Source organism: Tursiops truncatus, chromosome 10 (genome assembly GCF_011762595.2).
Source record: "Tursiops truncatus isolate mTurTru1 chromosome 10, mTurTru1.mat.Y, whole genome shotgun sequence".
In the NCBI taxonomy this organism is placed as follows: Eukaryota; Metazoa; Chordata; class Mammalia; order Artiodactyla; family Delphinidae; genus Tursiops; species Tursiops truncatus.
In genome coordinates this window covers 55,012,211-55,030,761 of record NC_047043.1, presented here as the reverse complement: position 1 = coordinate 55,030,761, position 18,551 = coordinate 55,012,211, and the positions used below count along the sequence as shown (strand labels likewise).

At 48.0% G+C, this 18,551-nt stretch overlaps 1 protein-coding gene across 2 annotated transcripts in view; it reads right to left on the bottom strand.

The window, feature by feature from the left end:
* Nucleotides 1–337: 337 nt before the first annotated feature.
* ITGA9 (integrin subunit alpha 9) overlaps nt 338–18,551 on the bottom strand; it is a 352,532-nt gene continuing 334,318 nt past the window's right edge. Inside the window, exons 27-28 of one of the 2 annotated variants that reach the window (XM_033864555.2) lie at nt 16,155–16,274; nt 338–3,602 (exon numbers count right to left, since the gene is read on the bottom strand). In XM_033864555.2, coding sequence (XP_033720446.1) covers nt 3,576–3,602; nt 16,155–16,274 — 147 coding nt within the window. In that variant the 3' untranslated portion in view covers nt 338–3,575. Of the gene's footprint in view, nt 4,777–16,154; nt 16,275–18,551 lie in introns of both variants that reach the window. The other variant, XM_033864554.2, reaches the window with a different exon arrangement.

Genomic DNA, 18,551 nt, shown 5'->3' with positions numbered 1-18,551 from the left:
CGGGAAAATGCTTCATGACTGGCGGACACATGAGGAAGCAGTCTACTAAAAACGAGGAATCAGCTGCATTTAATTCGGGCACGTTCCTCCTAAGACCAAGGTCCCAGGTGTGGCCCTGGGCAGGTGGGTGATGCATAGAGAAGGTGGCGACCATGGAATGGAGGCCAAAGACTAGGGACAGTTCGGACACATTGAGTGGGTTCTTTATGTGCAATTAGACGAACCTGCATGGGCTCTTTAAATGCTCATGTTGTATTACACCAAAACCCCATCTTTAACAGCCTAAAAAGGCTCAAGTACTTCAGTAGCAAAAGAAATTACAGACTTAACTCCCAAATCGTTTGTAGCCGTTTTTTTATTCCAAACACGTACTTTTGTAAACCTGCATTTCCCAAACAGTGCAAGTGAATTAGAAGTGACTGCACAGACTTGAATACATGCGACTTTGTGAAGAGGAACACCCCTCCCACTGAAATTCCTCAACGGAAACGTACACAGATGCATCAATCAAGTTCTGGAAGTGAAGTTAGCGTGGGTGCCTGCCATGCAATTCATCACACTCTTAAAGCTTTTAAACTTACTCCGCCGGTCACACCGTGCACATTAGAATTTGAAAAAACCTTAACACAGTCTGAAATCTAGATCATTGTGCTACAAAGCATTGCATCACGTGGGACATTTGTTCATTATCCCCCTCACATGCTGAAAATCAGAAGACATTCTAGGAGGTTCATTTTGGCCCTACTGCCTTTGTATCCTAACCCTTCAGCCATTCTTTGCTTCAGAACATATTCTCCACTGTGTATATTCTTGCTCTATATAGCAAAACAACACATGGACTAAAACCCTGCATACTTGGAGCATTTCTAAGGGACACTCGTTTTCTGCCTTTTATCTGCTAAAAGGCCATTTCCCCCAAATACCAATCCTTTGCTTTGCCTCTACATTTCGGGAAGTCTGAATTAGGTGCAGGTTTCATCAGGTGTAGGTTTTACAGGTAACCCGAGTGTAACTGCGTTGCCCTGATATGATGCCTTATCCAAAAATAAAAGTAGAATAACCTTTTTTAAAAACAACATTGCTACGGTTCCACAGGTAGCATATCAGCACCCATCACAACCACCTAAGGGACCTGCTACACATCCACATTGAAAACAGGTCCCTGATGTTTCCAGGAGGCCTGCTGGTTTTGTTTTGAACCTCCCTGCCTCTGGCTCCAGGGCTGAAGGTTACATATGATTTGGTGAAGGAGGACTTTCCATCGGATTTTCTACAAAGCTTACCCAACTTCAGAATGCTGATGGAAGTTTCCTGAAGAATTGACTGAGAAAGCCTCAGTGACCTCAGTAGCAAGTGATTCTGGCCGTGTGCCTGTCAGTCACCGTAAAGCCACTGGACCCACTCACTCCTGCCAGTGTCCCCTCGTTCCTGAACCTCATGGCCTCTTCTTTGTGACAGGTCCAGGGCTCACTTAGGTGATGTTCCAAACTCCTGAGTCCCATGTAAACTGAGCATAAGTGAATCATTTTTGAAAAGGGGGCATTATTTCACTTAATTTCTACAAAGGTCCTTTTGTCATATTTAAAGAGCACCTCAATCCTTCTGACAGTTGATTATAACCCTAGTGAATACACAACCAAAAAGCTGAAGCAGACTTAAATAATGCTGTGCAAGAGAACATCAGATGGCATTCCACAGTGAACCCGCAGAAGCAGGAAAGGTGGAAATTGGAAGGCACTGTGGAATTTTAAAAGAACCTTCTGGAGAAGGAACAAAGACACACCAACCCATCCTGTCTGCTTCCCCCAAGAGCCTACTGAGGGCTTCTGAACTGGATGGAGCTGGTGAACCGGCCAAGCTGAGTGCTGATAACCTGCTCAACTTCCCTATCACTGTGCTAAATGGTCACCTCCCCAGTCCATGCTGCCCCGCCTACTCAGCATCAGGAGATAAGCAGATGTACCATCCTCCCCATACAGGTTCCAGAGTGGCTGCCAGTATTTCCTCCAGTGGAGGCCAAGCGTGATTTTCTTAAAAACTGCCCTATTTAGTCTTAGTAATCTCCTGGGTATGTGACCACTCGTGTGTCCACCACTCAGAACCACCCAGAAGCACATGGATCCCAGCTCTGAGACTGGCTATGGAGCCTGCCCCTCCCCTGGTGAGGCTTTCCCCTCTGGCTGGCAGAACCGCGTGCCTGCCAGTTATCCTGCTACACTGTCTCCCATGCGTCTGCACACCTTGCAGGAGGCTGGCTGTGGCTAGTCGTGCATTTGGCCAAAGCTGCTGATGGAGCTGTCCCAGGCCTACCACCTAAGAATCCTAAATGATTTATTAAAGGACAACACGAAACAACAAGCAGAAGTCCATCCAAGGAAGGCTACAGATGAGGTCTCGTAAAGGAATTCACGATCCCACTGTGGGAAGATCTGCCTCCCCTGGGGCAAAATGTGGGGTGGTGTTCACTGGGGAACCCCCCGCACTTAGCACAGGGCCTGATGCACAGCAGGGGCCCCATACATATCTGTCAGAGGTGAACTCTGAGTGAGAACTGGAAGGGGAGCATGATGCATTCTGTATCTTCCTGTGTCAGAGTCAACTGCGTAAGAAACAAAGACATGTGTGCTCCCTGCCAGGTTTGCAACCGCCCAGCACCCTCATAATTTTGCCAAAACTTTAGATATCTTTGCAAGCATTAGCCAACTATGTGTCTGGAAAAACCTATCTCCCCTGAAGTTGAGTTCTGTGTCTTTTCAACAATACTCACGGGCCCCCGCACATCTTAGCTCCCAGTCAACAAGGCCCTATGAGAAAGATGCCTGGTCTTGTTTCTTGTTTCATTCTCATCTGATGCCATCTGTTTGTACCCGGGGCTTGAGCAGGCTGTGATAAGTGACTAAGGACTCTGTCAGACCCTGCTCTTCGGCACGTTTTCCCCTGTACCAGATGGTTTTCCAGCAGCGGTAAAAGCAGCCAGGGCTGCTCATGGTTATTGAATGTTCACTACGGGCCAGGCATGATGTTGAGCTTGCTACATCCATCACCACCTCGCCCTTTCAGAGAATCACACTGCACTCAAATCTGGACAGCACTGCGTGTCTGGTAATGAACACTGTCAAATAGAGAGCTTGGATAGTGAAGGCCATAACTCAGCATTCACCTGTACAGGGGATAGGCGAGGACGTCAGTGCTATGCCCAGATCCCTCTGCATCATTTCTTTTGCATTATTTCTGTGCGCTTCCCAGGCTGGGGGTGCAGCCCTCTTTTTGAGGACTGCTCCTGAGCTACTGGGGCTATTTTGCTGGCAGGAAGTGAAAGCAGAAAGTTTACATCTCTCCTGGGTCCAAGACTATGAAAGCTCAGCTCCCTTGCCCCGGGTTGGGACAACTCTGAGGCATAACTTACCCTCCAGAGCCCCCCAGCAGGATCAGGCTGAAGACCCCCTGCACGGGACCTGCCCTGAAATGGCTCCCTTACCTGTCTTCCTCCCCTTCTGTGTCCTGCTTCCCTCGTGTCCTTACTGGTGTGCCCTGGGGATACTTCCTTAATAAGTTACTGCGTGAAAATCCTTGTCTCAGGGTCCACTTCTTAAGAATTCCACCTAAGACACGATTAAAAAAAATAAGGACAGGTTGAATGGTCATCTCTGGGAAGGACACTGCAATTACCATTAGCTGGGACAGCAAGAGTGATGGGGATAATGGAGACCCCTGGACTCAAATTAACATGAAAAGATAACACATCACAGCACTCAGACACAAGTCTCTGCTTGGTGGGCACCAATTCAGTCCCGGTGGTATGCGGACTCTGATGCACGATGTCCAGGATGAGATGCCATTCTGAGGTTTACCAGTGATGAAATGGCATTGCTCCAAGCTTTCATGTCTTAATTTAAGTGCAAGGAGGGTGAAATGTCTGCTCTATAAGGTGATGCAGAACAGACCTCAAGAATCAGGTTTTTCCATCCAAATTCCTGCTGGGAATCTTCCAATGAACGGTACAGATGAAAAAACTCTCGTGGTTCTTCAGCACATTATTCCGCACTTGACTCCAGGCAACAGAGATGTGAGATGCCTTCGGGCTCAGCCCCAAACCACAGCTGATATACAGCACCACCCGCTGGGTGGATTCATCACATGAGGTTTCTTCAGATGATTTCATCTGAGTCTTCTTTAACAGCAAGTTCCAGAGTACAATAAGATCTTTATCCTTTAACATTTGTATGAATATACAAGTATTTCCAAGATTTCAGGCCAGATATCAGTGCTTGAGTGAACTATATAACCATTTAATAGAAATAATAAAACATCGATACAAATATAAAGACATAATCAGTATAAAAGGCTTATATTTATAAAAATACTTTTAGGTAACAGTTTTCCCCTGAGGGTTGACCACGCATGTTGCATCCATAAATATCGCCTGGCTCTGCAGCCGGCTTTCCAAAGTTGTGGGTTCAGCTGGAAAAGGAAGTGGTGGTGGTTCCAGTCAGGTGACCTGGCCGAAGTGACTGCCTCAGGTTGGCACCTGGGCTTGAGAGAACGAGGACGAGAACAGCATCGTGGGGCCTCCGAAAAATCTGGAGAAGATTCTTTCTTCCAAATATGGAAGATACAAAGATCAGGAAGACAGGCGAACCACTGGGCCACATGACCGGGGTGGGGTGGGGTGGCAGGTCACTGGTTTTTCTGGACCCAGTCCCAACTGTCTTCATTCTCTTTACGGTTCTTCTCAGCTTCAATAATTTCTTTGTACCTTCTGCGAAAGAAGCCCATCTGAAAGGCAGAAAGAGGAGGCGCCAGGTTAGAGATGCTGGGGAATCAACCGTTTTGATTCCCAAGCCACCTGGACCCGGAGGAGACATGACCTATGCTCACAACGCCTCAGATTGGGCTGATTTAGAAAAAGCATCATGCGGAACCACTTTTCAAAATGCATGGACTTCCTGCAAGCTTTCTTATGATAAGTTGTTTGTTCCTTGTAATGTGCTTCTGGTGGAGTGTTTCCCAAACTGTATGCTGGGGAAAACTAGTTATTGAGCTATTCATAGGTTGTTTGGGAGTAAAACAGATTCCACGGTCAAAGAAGTTTGGAAACGATACACTCTTTAAGAGATTCGTAATGTACAGTAGAACAGTAAAGGATCAAATCAACCTTTTAGGAAAGGATTAAGAAAGTCAGGGACTTGATATTTCCCAAGCTTATCTGGCTTTTGATAAATCTATTAAATCCTGAGAGAGATTAGCCATTGCAGAATAATTTGATAAGTACTGCTCTCATACAATAGGAGTTTTAAAGTATCTGCAGACCTGCATCCTATCTTGCTGTCCTCCAGATCTTTCACTCAAATCTGTGACCCCCGAGAGCTGCCGAGCTGCCGTGCACACAGCTGGCAGTGTGTACCCCCCTAAAACTGGCAACTCCTCCTGAGCCACGATGGCAGTTTCCTTTAGCTTAGTTCTGAAAAGACCTTTCCTTCCGATGTCTATGGCTTTTCATACAGGGTAAGATGAATTTCCATTTCTTTTCACATGGTCAGCATAGGCACTACTGCCATATAAAAGTAACTTTTTGTAGCCCAAAGCTGACCTTTTCTCCCAAGCTCAGGAAGACCTGGTATCTCTTGTCCTGTGCTCCCTAGCATTAGTGGCCTCTGTTTCTGAGATCAGACATCTTCCTGCATCTGCCCTTAAACATGACTGACTGGAGTTGGTGTACAAATACCCCAGCTCCCTCTCTCCTTGGGTGCGAAACGCTGAGGTGCATGCTCCGCGTGGAACTTTCCCGCAGTGGTAACCAGCTTGATAACACATCCTTTATTAGCTTCCTTCCCTGCCCTCTCTTCCCTGGTCCCCTATCACTGTTTCTTGAGATTATCTTCCAAATAAATGACTTGCCCTCAAATCCTTGTTTCGATCCTCTTGAATAGGGGAATTGAGACAGACATGCACACTTGGCTTACTGCTAGGAGGCTGTGCTGCAGGTCTGTGGTACCACACTGTCACTGGTGTATAATTTCCATAGTCATATTTGAAAACACTTGAGACTAACAATCTCTGCAATCTGCTGCCAATGGGGGATGCACATACAAAACCTGCCCTAAACAAATCGTCAAGCAAACCCAGGCTGTGGGCACATCCAACTCCTTTGTGCATCTTTCCTCACACTCCTTCACCATGAACCAAGCATCCACAGTCTCACTGCACCATCTTCCTACTCCTTGAAAGGGGCTTACTGGCCCAGGTGAAAATGAGAATTGTCAAGAGAGCTGCCAAGACAGTGCTGGTCACCTCCACCCACATTGCCAAGGGAGTCCTGAGAGTTCCCTCTGAGAGCAGTCTGACGGCTGGGAGGGAGTGGAAGCTTCCACAGAACAGCTGGCAAGGGTCTTGTGCTCTGAGCTTCGATCCTCAAGACCCGTTTCACAGACAGACATTGAGTTCCCTGGATATGTCCTCTCAGCATCAGACCACATCTGTCAGAACCTCACTTTATGACACCCCCATATACTTTTCTCTCATTAAGTCTCTACCACCTTCTCCCTTCTGCAAGGGATGTGGAAAGAAGGCTTGGCTTGAATGTTCTGGATAATTAGAAAAAGGTCGTTGTTGTCATCCTCAAAGCATACCCATAGGAGGCCAGGAAAGCGACCCAAGACTTCATGGAAATGTCTAACTCAGAAGTTACTGCTTGAAATCTCATTCTTGAAAGATAAAGATGTGGTTGACAGGGCGAATGTGTCATGTGCACCTTCTGAGCTGAGGAGAACATAATCATAGAAAGAAGGCTGGATATAACATGAGAATAAGATTCTTTAGCACATGACTCTACCTGTGGATAGTGTGATGTTTCAGTGATCTCCAGTTACTCACTTTAACTCTAGAGAAGTAACATATCTCTACTGTGGCACCAATCAAGCAGAGCTTTAACTGTCTGCTCTCTTATCATCTTTCACATTTGTCTCAGGACTCCTACAGATTTGTGCTTTTTATCCCCAGAGCTCAGCATCTCACCGCTACTTACTGCCAGTGATAAGTTGCAAAAATGCCCCTGTATCCATGCCCTGTACCGTGGCTTTGCAGCAAGTCCTATCAGGAGACGGAGTCTATTTTCCACACCCTGAATCTGAGTCGTGACTTGCTATGACAGTTGGGTGCATGGGAGGTGATGCCCTGTCAGTTCCACACTTAGGCCTCAAAGGCCTTGCACACTTCCACTTGCTTTCTCAGAACCCTGCCTTGCTTCCAAGTGAGTAAGTTTGGTCTCGCTGCTGAAAGATGAGTCCACCAGCTGAGGTCCTCCTAGACCCGCCAACCCCCAACTGCTTGCAGGTGTAGGTTTGAGCCCTGCTGAGATGGGAGGACCTCCCTGTTAAGCTCAGTCCAACCCTCAGAATTGCGACCTATGTAGATGGTGGTTGTTTTTAAGTCCCTAAACTTTGGTTTGTTACATAGCAAGAGTTAACTGATATAGAACTCCATATTTTTTTGCCTGAATCACTGAATGAGTCAACACCCACGGGAAAGGTGGCTGAGGGGCAGCCTGACAGGGCTCTAGATGGAAAGAGCATCACTGTGCCCTGTCCTGCTGAACAGACTTTTCTTGTTCATCTCTAAGGAGGACGAGAGTCAGCTCACCTTCTCACAGCTATGCTGGCGTAAGGATTTGATACAGAGTACGCAATCTAGCAAGGATTGAGAGTGCCTGGCCCAACTCTCACAGGAGGCTCTCCTGTGCTCATGTTTATGTGTGTCATACTTTTTACCAACAAAGTGATGGTATATCATCTCCTGTAGGCATCCAAAAGCAAGCTCTTTTGTCTCAAGTGGTATGGTGTCAGCATTAGTCTTTTTTTTTAAATTTAATTAATTTGGTTGCACCGGGTCTTAGTTGCGGCAGGCGGGCTCCTTAGTTGTGGCTCGCTGGCTCCTTAGTTGTGGCATGCAAACTCTTGGTTGCGGCATGCACGTGGGATCTAGTTCCCTGACCAGGGATCGAACCCAGGCCCCCTACATTGGTAGCTCAGAGTCTTAACCACTGTAACACCAGAGAAGTCCCTCAGCACCAGTCTTGAAAAGTCTACCCGTGCTGGCAGTAACCGTAGAGCTTCTCTTCGAAACAGGCTTGCAAACTCTCCACCCCACTCCAGTGAGGCAGGATATCCAGAGCCCTGTTCCCAACATAACCTGTGTGTATTCTCATCTTTAGATGGAAGCTTGGAGCTGCCACTGGTGTCTGTCCTTCTTCTTTGGAGCCCACGACCATTTCTTAAAACACAGATCACGCTCATGTCTAGGGAGTGCTGGGTACAGTAATGCAGGCTGTGCACTGCATATAAGGGGGGAGGGTGCCACTCATATCAGAGAGATCATGGACGTGTAAACTTATTACAACTATTTTCCAGCAGATGGCAGTCGGGTGTCTTTTTCTAATAAAATCAGTAGATTTTTCTGAATTTTCTGACAGATGGAAGTAAAGCTTCTGGAGGAAGGGGCGCTGTTTACTTGTCTGCACAAAGGTGCGATATAGTCTAGAGGTGGTTCTGTCAAATTAATATTGTTTCTTACGTGGTCAAACGAATTCCATTTCAGAAAAAGAGAATATCACCTTTGTGCTGTTGTTTAGAGCCCGGTTTTGGCTTTTGATACAGAACCCAGAGCCCAGGCTCTGAGTTTACCAAGCCAGGGTTCCCCAAACAACTGTGTCATACCAGGCCTGCCCAGTGCCACAGGACCTACTCAGAAGGGTTGGACGGGAGAGGTGCCGCATGGGGAGCCTGGAGTTCTGAGTACTGCTCACGCTTGGCCACAGGGCAGGTCATTTCCTGGCTCTGAACCCCGGTGTCTTTGTCTCTGCCCAAGAGATCGATGGCATTCTCAGACCTCTTCTAGCCCTGAAACACAATGAAAGCTTTTTATGTTGGTCCCCAAAGCAAACTCGGGACTGCAGCCTATAGGCCATACAGCTGTGTATCCAGTCCTCACACGTAGGAGGCACGGGGCACAGAGTCCTCGCCTGGTATCATTTTTTCTCAAAGCGTTTTTGGAAAATTAAATTTCCAATTTTTATATTAAAGTATGGATATGTTATAAAGTATAAAGAAGTCTAAAACTCTTAAACACTAAGATAACTCAAGACTTCAAAGACATTTCTCTCCTGCAGCAGGCCTACACTCTCACCATCACTAGTACTCATGGTTACTTTGGGGAAAACCTTGGAGAGATGTTGGGCAAACCTACATTTTCCCAGCCAGCTGAGTCCACACTGAGGTCCACACTGAGTCCACACTGAGCCGTGATGAGTTAAGCTGGACCCTCAGCAGCCCCTCACTCAATTCCAGTTCAGTGGAGTATGTGTTTTCCTGCACTTTTTCTGGATCCTTCCAGGGCTTGCTTTGCCACTTGAGGGGCAAAAGGCTCTGTTTATAACTGCTGTCTGTAGCGGAGGGAACACTCATGGAAACCCTACAGGAAGAGAGACTCCAGCCAAACTTGGCTCCCCTGGAAGCTGAGGGAGCAGGGGTTTTCTGGCTTCTTGTCTGTGCCACTCCTGAGGGGGACCTGCGGCCCCACAGGGCAGCTCCCTCAGCCCTCCTGACAGATTCACACAACTTTCTGATATAAACTTGTATCAAAAAAGCTGCCAGAAAACTCCTAGGGAAACAGCAGGTTTCCCCTGAATGGCCCTAATTAGGAAGGTTCTGAGAGGGGCCTGGGGCCCAGGAAGAAGTGAGAATGACTGGGTTCTGGGGTCCACATCCTACAGCACCAGCCTCCTCCTTCCCAGCCCAGTTCGGGGTGAGTGAAGGGCGGCCGCACAACCCCACGGCCTCTGGTCTCTGGGGAGATGCCCACCCCCTCCTCCCTGGCTTTTGGATTGCCTCCTGGGCAGCTATTCCAAGGGCCTTGGACACACTCCTTCTTTGGACTAACTCAGAGTCTCATGTTTATGGGTCCTTTCAAGTTCCTTGACTATTTACATAGCACGTCTCTGTCTCGAGATGTCAACAGTGCAACATCAGCCCAATATTTACTTCCAAACATAAATAAGTCCCCACTGAGCGTCTCTGGCACATGGTCTTAATTGAGACAGTGCGAAGGGTGTGTGTGTGTGCACGTAAGTCTGTGCATTTTCATTTTCTCTGCAGGAGAAACAAGGATGGGTCCTCACAGCCCAGCTGGAGGGCAGGTGATAACCCCAATGACCCCTGGAGGGGCTGCCAAACCTACCCATCCGCTGGGCCATTTCACAGATTTATTTTTCCTAGTATTTCTGCTTGAGGTCAGCAGGAATGCTCTTAAATGAAAACCAGGAGCCCAAAACCAGCTCTGGAGCAGCAGGCTCTTGGAACAGGCCCGGCTGACAGAGGGTTCGAGACAGTCCTTCTGAAGGACGGTGGCAAACCTACTGCACAGCCCACCTCTATACCACTTGTGAGAAGGCAGAGCTGTCAGGTCCTGGGCCTTTTGGGAAGAGGCTGGTCATGGGGCTGGCCAGGCCATGGCACTGCCTTTTGCTCCAGGCCATCTCACTGGCAAAAGGGGCCAACAGGAGAGAAGGGAAAGGTTCCTGGGCTGGAAGCAGTAGAGGAGGATGCAGAGTTTTCTCCTTCACTGAGTGGTGGCCTGTGTGTTTTGGCAAACTGTACAAGGGAGCGAGGAGAGGGGGAGAGAGAGGGAGAGAGAAGCCTGGGGCCCTAAATGAGGCTTTTCCTCTTGAAGGAAAAACATCCCAGCATCTCCACTCTCTAACCACTTGACTCAAAGGCTGGCTTGATGAGTTGAAGGCACTTTTTAAAGGTGCAAGTCACATATACCCTCTGAATGATGAAATTCCTCCTATAAACAGGCCTTTACGATTGTCTTGAAGAGGCACAGGGCCCAGGCCATTTCAAACCCAAACAGGAGCCAAAAGAAAGGAGAGTGGACTCATTTGGATTTTTCTCCCTTAAAAGAGTTTCCTATTTCAAAGTTTTCTTCCTGCACGGTGGCTTGGCAGGCTACTGTAATCCTTGCACAGAAAGTTTAAATTATGGCTCCCAGTGTCTGCTAACAGCTCGGCTCTGGGAAGCCTGATTAGGATCCATTTCAGAATGTGAAGAAGGGTCTGGTTAGCTCGGGGCCCTCGTTGTGGATTTTGCACCGGAGCCAGGACCTGCTGCGGCCAAGCATGAGACAGCGCCTGATGTGCCACCGGCCGACCCTCTGGAAGGCCCCGGAGGAGAGAAGGAGGCTGAGCATTAGGCAGGGAGCCTGGACTTCGGCTCTGGAGAAGGTATTTGCTGACCCTATAAGGGGTTTCTGTTTCAGATAAACAGGGGATGATGGGCATGTTGGTAGAACCACGGCGACATGTAGGAGGTGTGGCACAGGCTCTTTGCCTGGCCAAGTGCTGCTTACTCCTCAGGATGTGCTTGGCTCAGCCTCGGTCACTTAACTGCTTTCCCCAGTCTTTACGATGGAGTGAGGGCTCTGCTGCTTATTACCTCTGTCCCTTCACCCCGAGCCGGCCACTTCGCAGGGATCTGTTTGCTGAGTGAAGGCACCAGCCAGCTCACAAGTGTAAAGCATGCTAACCTGCAGGCCTTCATGGCACAGAAAGTCCATCCACACTGGGCCAGCCGCCTTGTTCTGTTTTTGATACCACGCCACCATCCTTGTACTTTCTGGGGAACAATCATTTTGGGCTCATGAGCTCAAGGCAATGGCAAGCAACCACAGGTAGCGGTGTCAGGTACTACACCAAAGGGAACTTCAAGAGATGTGGCTCTAGAAAGGAAAGAGGACTTGAACATTGCCCACCTGTCTTCAAAGGCTCTAGTGAAGTGTTTACTCATCAGCAGTGGCAACTGGGTACCATGCAGTGACTTTCCCCTTGAAAGGACTGGAGGGAATGATATGTGAAATACGGTAATAAGCCAGAAGCAGTTAGACCTCCCATCTAACTCAAATATTAGGCCCATTAGTCAACAGATTTCTGTGCACTGAATTGTCAATATTAGACCTCTATACATAATGCATGTTTCTTAGGTTATAGACATAGGGATCCAAGTTGACAAGAGGTCTGTAGTTGACTCACAGACATAGAGAACAGACTTGTGGTTGCCAACGGTGAGGGGGATGGATTGGAAGTTTGGGATTAGCAGATGTAAACTATTATATATAGGACGAATAAACAACAAGGTCCTACTGTATAGCACAGGGAACTATATTCAATATCCTGTGATAAATCATAATGGAAAAGAATATGAAAAAGACTGTATATATGTGTATAAATGAATCACTTTGCTGTACAGCAGAAATTAACACAACATTGTAAATCAACTATACTTCAATAAAATAAATAAAAAACAAAAGAGGTCTGCAGTTGAAGTTTTAGGAATATGTAGGTCTTCAGAATAATCCTACATTTCATTTGCCCTTTTCAGTGTCCTATAAAGTCATTCTATTTAGTTAGTTCTTCAAGAGAAAAATATTTTTCCTAAAGAAACTCCCTCTGCCGAGCTCCTTACTGCACTGTCGCTGTGCCTGAACAGACTACCCACTCTGAATGTTGAGTGCGTTCATGAACCCTGCATCAAGGTTTAGTTTTTTTTCCTCCAAGGAGCTCAATCATAATTTTATCTATGACACAACGGAAGAGAGATGAGGTTTCATCTACTTCAGAACAACAAAACTTCCAGTTAGGCTAATCGTCCTTTGCCATAGTGAGTTTTACAGAAAAGATTAAGATTTTGCCCATATTTCTGAATATCATGTATGTGATAGACAAAAGATGGCCACTAATTCTTCGCTACTCCTCCCATTGGGAGGCAGAGTCTCTTTCCTGTTCCTTGACTCTAGGCTGGCACGTGACTGCTTTGACCAACAGAGTGCAGCAGGATGATGCCATGCCAGTTCTGGGCCAGCCTTTCAGAGGACTAGCAGCTCTCACCATGCTCTCCCAGAGCTGATGCCACCATGTAAAACATCAGCCCACTCTGCTGGAAGGGCCACATGTAGAGGCCCTGAATCTACACGAAGAGAGTGAGGGGACTGGCAGAGTCCGGCCTTCCAGCCATCTCCACCCAAGGTGCCAGCCATGTGAATAAAACTGTCCTGTGAAGTGAAGCAGACCAGCCTAGTCACCAGGTGAATGCCCTTGTGTGACACCACTCAGTGTCACTTGGAGCAGAAGAATCATCCAGCCAAACCCTTCCTGAACTCCTGACCTGTACATTTGTTAGGCAGAAGGGAACTCAATTTGGTGGCAATTTGTTGTGCGGCCACAGCTACCCAGTACCATATAAAAGACTGTAATTTAGGCAACAGCACCACTGACAACCACGAAATCCTGCTGGAGCGAAAGCCTTTAGGGTATCTGCCTAGTTTCCTTCTAAGATTAGCCCCTATCCCCACCCCTACCTGGCCTCCCCACACCTCCACATTGCATCTTTCTCCTGCGCTGGCCTTAGCTGTCTGGATGTGGGAGACATGTGACCCAGCCCTGGCTGGTCACATTCTCTCTGCCACCTCCTGGCCTCTTGCCACAGTTGTAGACATTTGACTTGAGCTGAGCCAGTCAGATTCTCTCTCCCAGGCTTGTAGGATTGGGACTCAGAGGGGGCTGATCAGTCTGTGTCTGTGGCTAGAAGTTTTGACGGCATCACTCATCAGCTTTCTCAGAGGTGTTCTAGACCCTTCCTTCCTCCAGCAGTTAAGACGACCTTGTCTGGTTAAGGCCGCTTGACCGCCACCACTCTGCTTTCATGGCCAGTCCATGGCAGCGGGTGATGTCTGCCTTCTCGGGCCCTGGCTCTTTGGATCACACACAGCTGGGTGGCCTCAGGGTACTGGCCACCCCATGACACCCGCTCCTGACACACCACATTCTTTAAAGAAACATGGCAGAAGCAAAGCGAAGCAGATGGCAGTTGGAAGGAGGTGGGAGGGTGTGCTCAGGAGAGGGGACACTCCTGAGTGGCAGAGCCAAGTGGGGGGCCCAGAGGGAGGGGGTGGGACACAGCCACCCCGCTCCCCACTCTGTGTCCCTGTCTGGTCCCATGCACCCAGCAGTGGAGGACGGTGTTCCCTCTCTTCTGAAATGTCTGTACAAAGGCAGAGAAGGAAGTATCTCTCTCTCACACACACACAAACACCCACCCCCCCCCCAAAGCCCTTACTGTCTTCAGATCCCAAACACTGAGCTGGCTTTGTTCTCTACCCCCAGACCAGACGTCTTGGCAGGAAGGAGTTGGAGTTAGAGAAAAGGGAGAATTAAGACTCTATCTGGCCACGCAGATTAAACAAACAACAAATGGGCAGGTTTTTCAAAAAAGGTAATATCTGCTCCTGGTACATATACAGGAAAATGGACACTTTTGATACACTGCTTGTATAACCTTTCCAGAGGGCAACTGGTAATATGTAATAAAAGGCTTAAAATACGCATTTCTTTTGACTCGGTAATTCCGTTTCTAGGGTTTCATCTTAAGGACATAATGAAGGAGTTGTGCAAATATTTGGCTCCAAGCATATTCACTGTGGCACTGTTACAAGAAGTGTGAAACCAGAAGCCACGTGAATGAATCCCAGCATCCGAGGACTGGGATCTGCCATACACCTGCAGCCTGAGGACAGCGCTGGACACGGGTTTTTAACAATAGGAAAGACTTTCACAATTCTGCATTCAGGGAAAGCTGGGCTGTAAACTAGTAAATGGGATGTCCAAAAGGCACGGGAACCTGAGATAAACTGATTTTCAAGTAATATGCTCAATATATTTTTCTTCAACCTCCAATACTTTTTTCAGGTGAAGTCCAACTGTCAATCTGAAACGATGTACAACAAAAACACTATTTTCCCTGCGTTTCTAGATTTCTTGGATACTCTGAAGTATATTTACTATACTTTTTTCAGATTGATAATTGAACTCATTGTTTTAATTTTAGAGGTCCTACACCTTAAAAGGTATCAGGTATTTTACTGGAGAATTTAACACACTATTCACAAATAAGTGGGTACTATGAGAATGCCTGGTCTCTGTCTATTATGTAGGGAAAAAGTTCAAGAAGAGACAACGCTGGTCTCACCACGGTTATTTCTGGGATGGGGACTCCTGAGTATTTGACAACTTTTCTGCTTACTGACATGTGTCTATGTTTGATCAATAAATACAAATTATTTTGGAATCCCAAAGAAACTAATTATTTGAATTTAAAGGATCCATCCATAATCATGTAAGAGGCTGTTTCCACCTGCCTCTGAAACCTGGAACACTGGAAAAGCATGAACTTGGTGCCAGGAAGTCCCAGCTGTGGTCCCTGGTGCTGCTGTAGGAGCTGGGGACACGGTGGAAGCAAGAACAGACAGGACCCAACTCACGTGGCACACTACCATCCCGTGGAAGAGACAAACCGTCCTCAGATAATGACTCTGAAACCATTACTGATGAATACAGAGGCCCTAAAGTCAAGGACGCCAGGTGTCTGAGAGAAGAGTGCAGGGCAAAGAAACCATCTTAGAATTGGGGGTGAGGACACCCCTTTCTTCTTGAGAAAGTGACAAGAGGCAAGATGTGAAGGATGAGCAGGTGCTCCCTGCTGAAGGAGACAGGGCAAGTCTACCCCCTGGGGCACCTACGAATGAACCCCCATGGGGTTGGGAGAACATCTGATGAAGCTACCCAGGCAGCACTCCAGACATACAGCCCATCGCCATTACTAGAATCTTCTGGGCAGAAATCTGTTCCATATTCCACATGGGAAAAGAACAAAGAATGGCTCTGTAGTTTCTTTTCTTGTTTTTGTCCCAAGTAAAGGAGTTAACCATCCCCGTCCCAGTCCCAGCTGTTACTCCCCAAGCTTGTGCGTTGGAGTGAGGATCCCACCACCCTGTGTTAGGACTGGTGGCAACTCTGCTAGGGAAGGCAGGAGAAGAGGGTAAGATTTTGGGGTTCCCTCTAAAGCGGTCCAGTCCTCAGGTGTGAATGGCCTCAGGAGGAGCCTAGACTCCATTCACTGCCTGGAAGGGACCCTGCCCTCCTTTCATTGTACCCGCACTGGGAAGGAAGTTCCACCAGGAAACCTTTTCCGACGATGCGCTCTAGCCCTGCTGAGGCAGGAGAGCTGGGTGTCTGGTCGGGGACTCCCTGGGGACCTGCGCTCTCCACTCACCTTCCAGAGCAGCACAGCCAGCAGCAGGAAGATGAGGATTCCCACCAGCAAGCTGATGGCAATGATCCACCCCACGACGTAGCCTCGGGGCTCCAGATTGTGCAACGCCTCGAAGACCACCTGGGAGGCAAAGCAGAAGTGAGATGGTTCCCAAACGGAAGCACCCACCGCCTGAGGGGACCCAGCCTGGGCTTGACATTGGGACTGAACTGGAGAGATGTGTCCAGACTGCTGTTACTCTCAAATGGGCTCTGTTGAGTGCTTTCCGGGGTGTATACGGATGGATTTTTCACAAGGACCTGAAAAGGCACTTGAAATCGCAGCCCCAGTTCTTGAAAGGGCTGTAATGACAACAGGCCTGATTTAAGTATCACGAAGTGAACGTAAGTGTGGTGAAAAACCGAGAGGACGCACTATGTTCTTGATTCAGAACAGACAGTAACAGTCTGTTTTATTATGGTTTTGAAACAAAGGGCATGGGCGTGTGCTCCAGGTAAGACAGTACTTCTTTCTGAGTGTTCCGTGCACTGTGTAACTAGTGTGATTACTCAATTAATGCCAGTTTCCCCAGTAGACTGTGGACCTCAAGGGCTGGGCACAGTTTGCCTTGGGTCTCATGGCGATGCCTAGCACACTAAAAGCACTCACTCGAGGAGCGGAGCCCTGGTCTCCAATGGGAGCCATAGGTCCTCAGAGCCCGTGTCTCAGTGGGGCAAGTTTTCCCAACTTTGATGGAATCTCAGTGGTGTGCTAGCTCACATCAATGGTGCCAACGGTGTGCATCTCTTCCCAGTTCCACATCTAAGGATGTTACAATGCTATTTTGAAATGGTCCATCACAGGAGTATTTATACCACCTAAAGTGGCGCACAAATCAGGGCACCCCCACCCTCCTGCCGGAGAAGTGATAGCTTAACACGTGCTAGCTCAACACTGACTACTCTTTGGCTCTATTTTCGCCCCACTGGTCACAGTAGAGTTTATTTTTGTAGAATTCAAAGCATCCATTGTGTCCTCTACAGCCAATCCCCTAACACCCCACCGTCCCATTCAAGCTCCTCTGCTGAAGAGACAGAAATCTCAGCTCTGGGCAGCCCTTGGCTGCAGACAGGCTGGCCCAGCCACAGGGCTTTGTCCAAGCTAGGCCGTGTGCTTGGAATGCCCAGTCCCTCCTTGGAGAAGGCCTATGTAAACCTGGCTCAACCCTGAAAGCCAGCTGATTTTTTGCCTGGCAGGAAGCCTCGCTGGTTATGGGAGCCCCTTGCTCAAGCCTCAACGGTGACTGGGCACATGACTGAGTTGATACTAGCGCTATTTATGTTACCTTTTTAGGGCCTGGCTTCCCTCTCTCTGTAACAGTTCTTGAATGCTCCTCTGTGTCAGGCTCTGTGCTTTTCTTGCAGTCTCTTGTCTAACTCACACAATCACCCCAGGAGGTATTTAGCACCTATTTTACACAGCAGGACATGGAGACCCAGAGAGGACAAGGGATTTGCTCTGGGTCATGTAGCTTAAAATGCAGAGTCAGGATTTGAACTCAGGTATAGTCAACCCCAAACTCCCAATCTAAGCTGGTCACCAGCACACCACAGAGTACTTGGCTGACAGTGGCTCTTTAAAGATTATCTGTCAATTAAATGGATCATTTACTGTCTCTTCCCTGGTGATAAGGAAAGCAAACACAATCACCTTTGTCTCAACTGTCTTCATTCCCACAGTTGAGGTGGGGGGGTGTGCTGGGGGAGGGGAGGATGGTCATCCATGAGGCAGATCCTGAATTCAAAACATTATCTCTAGGGAAATCAGAGCAGAAACCATTCCTTCCTATGTTGGGACGGATCAAAGAAAACTGCCTACAGAACACAGTAGTCACTTCTGGGAATGGAAATAAGGCCTCTTTTCAGCACATACTCACTAGCTGTGTGACCTTGGACAGGGTACTTTATCTCTCTGAGCCTCAGTTCTCTCCGCTGTAAAACAGGGGTAGAACAGCACCTCCCCAGAGAACTGAAGGGACTAACGCATGCAGAGCGATTGGCAGAGCCCATCCCTGACACGTGGCGGGTGCTCCCATCAGCATCATTAGCACTGCTGGCAGGGAGATTTCTTTTGAGGTTGTGCATGGTTGGCTGGCACCCTTTTTAATTTTAAAAAACTATTTATTGAAGTCTAATATACATAGAGAACAGTCTACGTAACCTAAGTGCACAGCTCACTGCATTTTCACGAACTGAATGCGAAATGCATCTGTGTAACCAGCACCCAGATCGAGATGCAGGATGAGACCAGCTGCTGAGAAGCCCCCTTCACGCTCTCTTCCAGTCACAGCCCCCACGAAGGGTAATCGTCCTGACGGCCAAGAGCCTAGATGAGCATCAATGCTCTTGTCCACGCTTT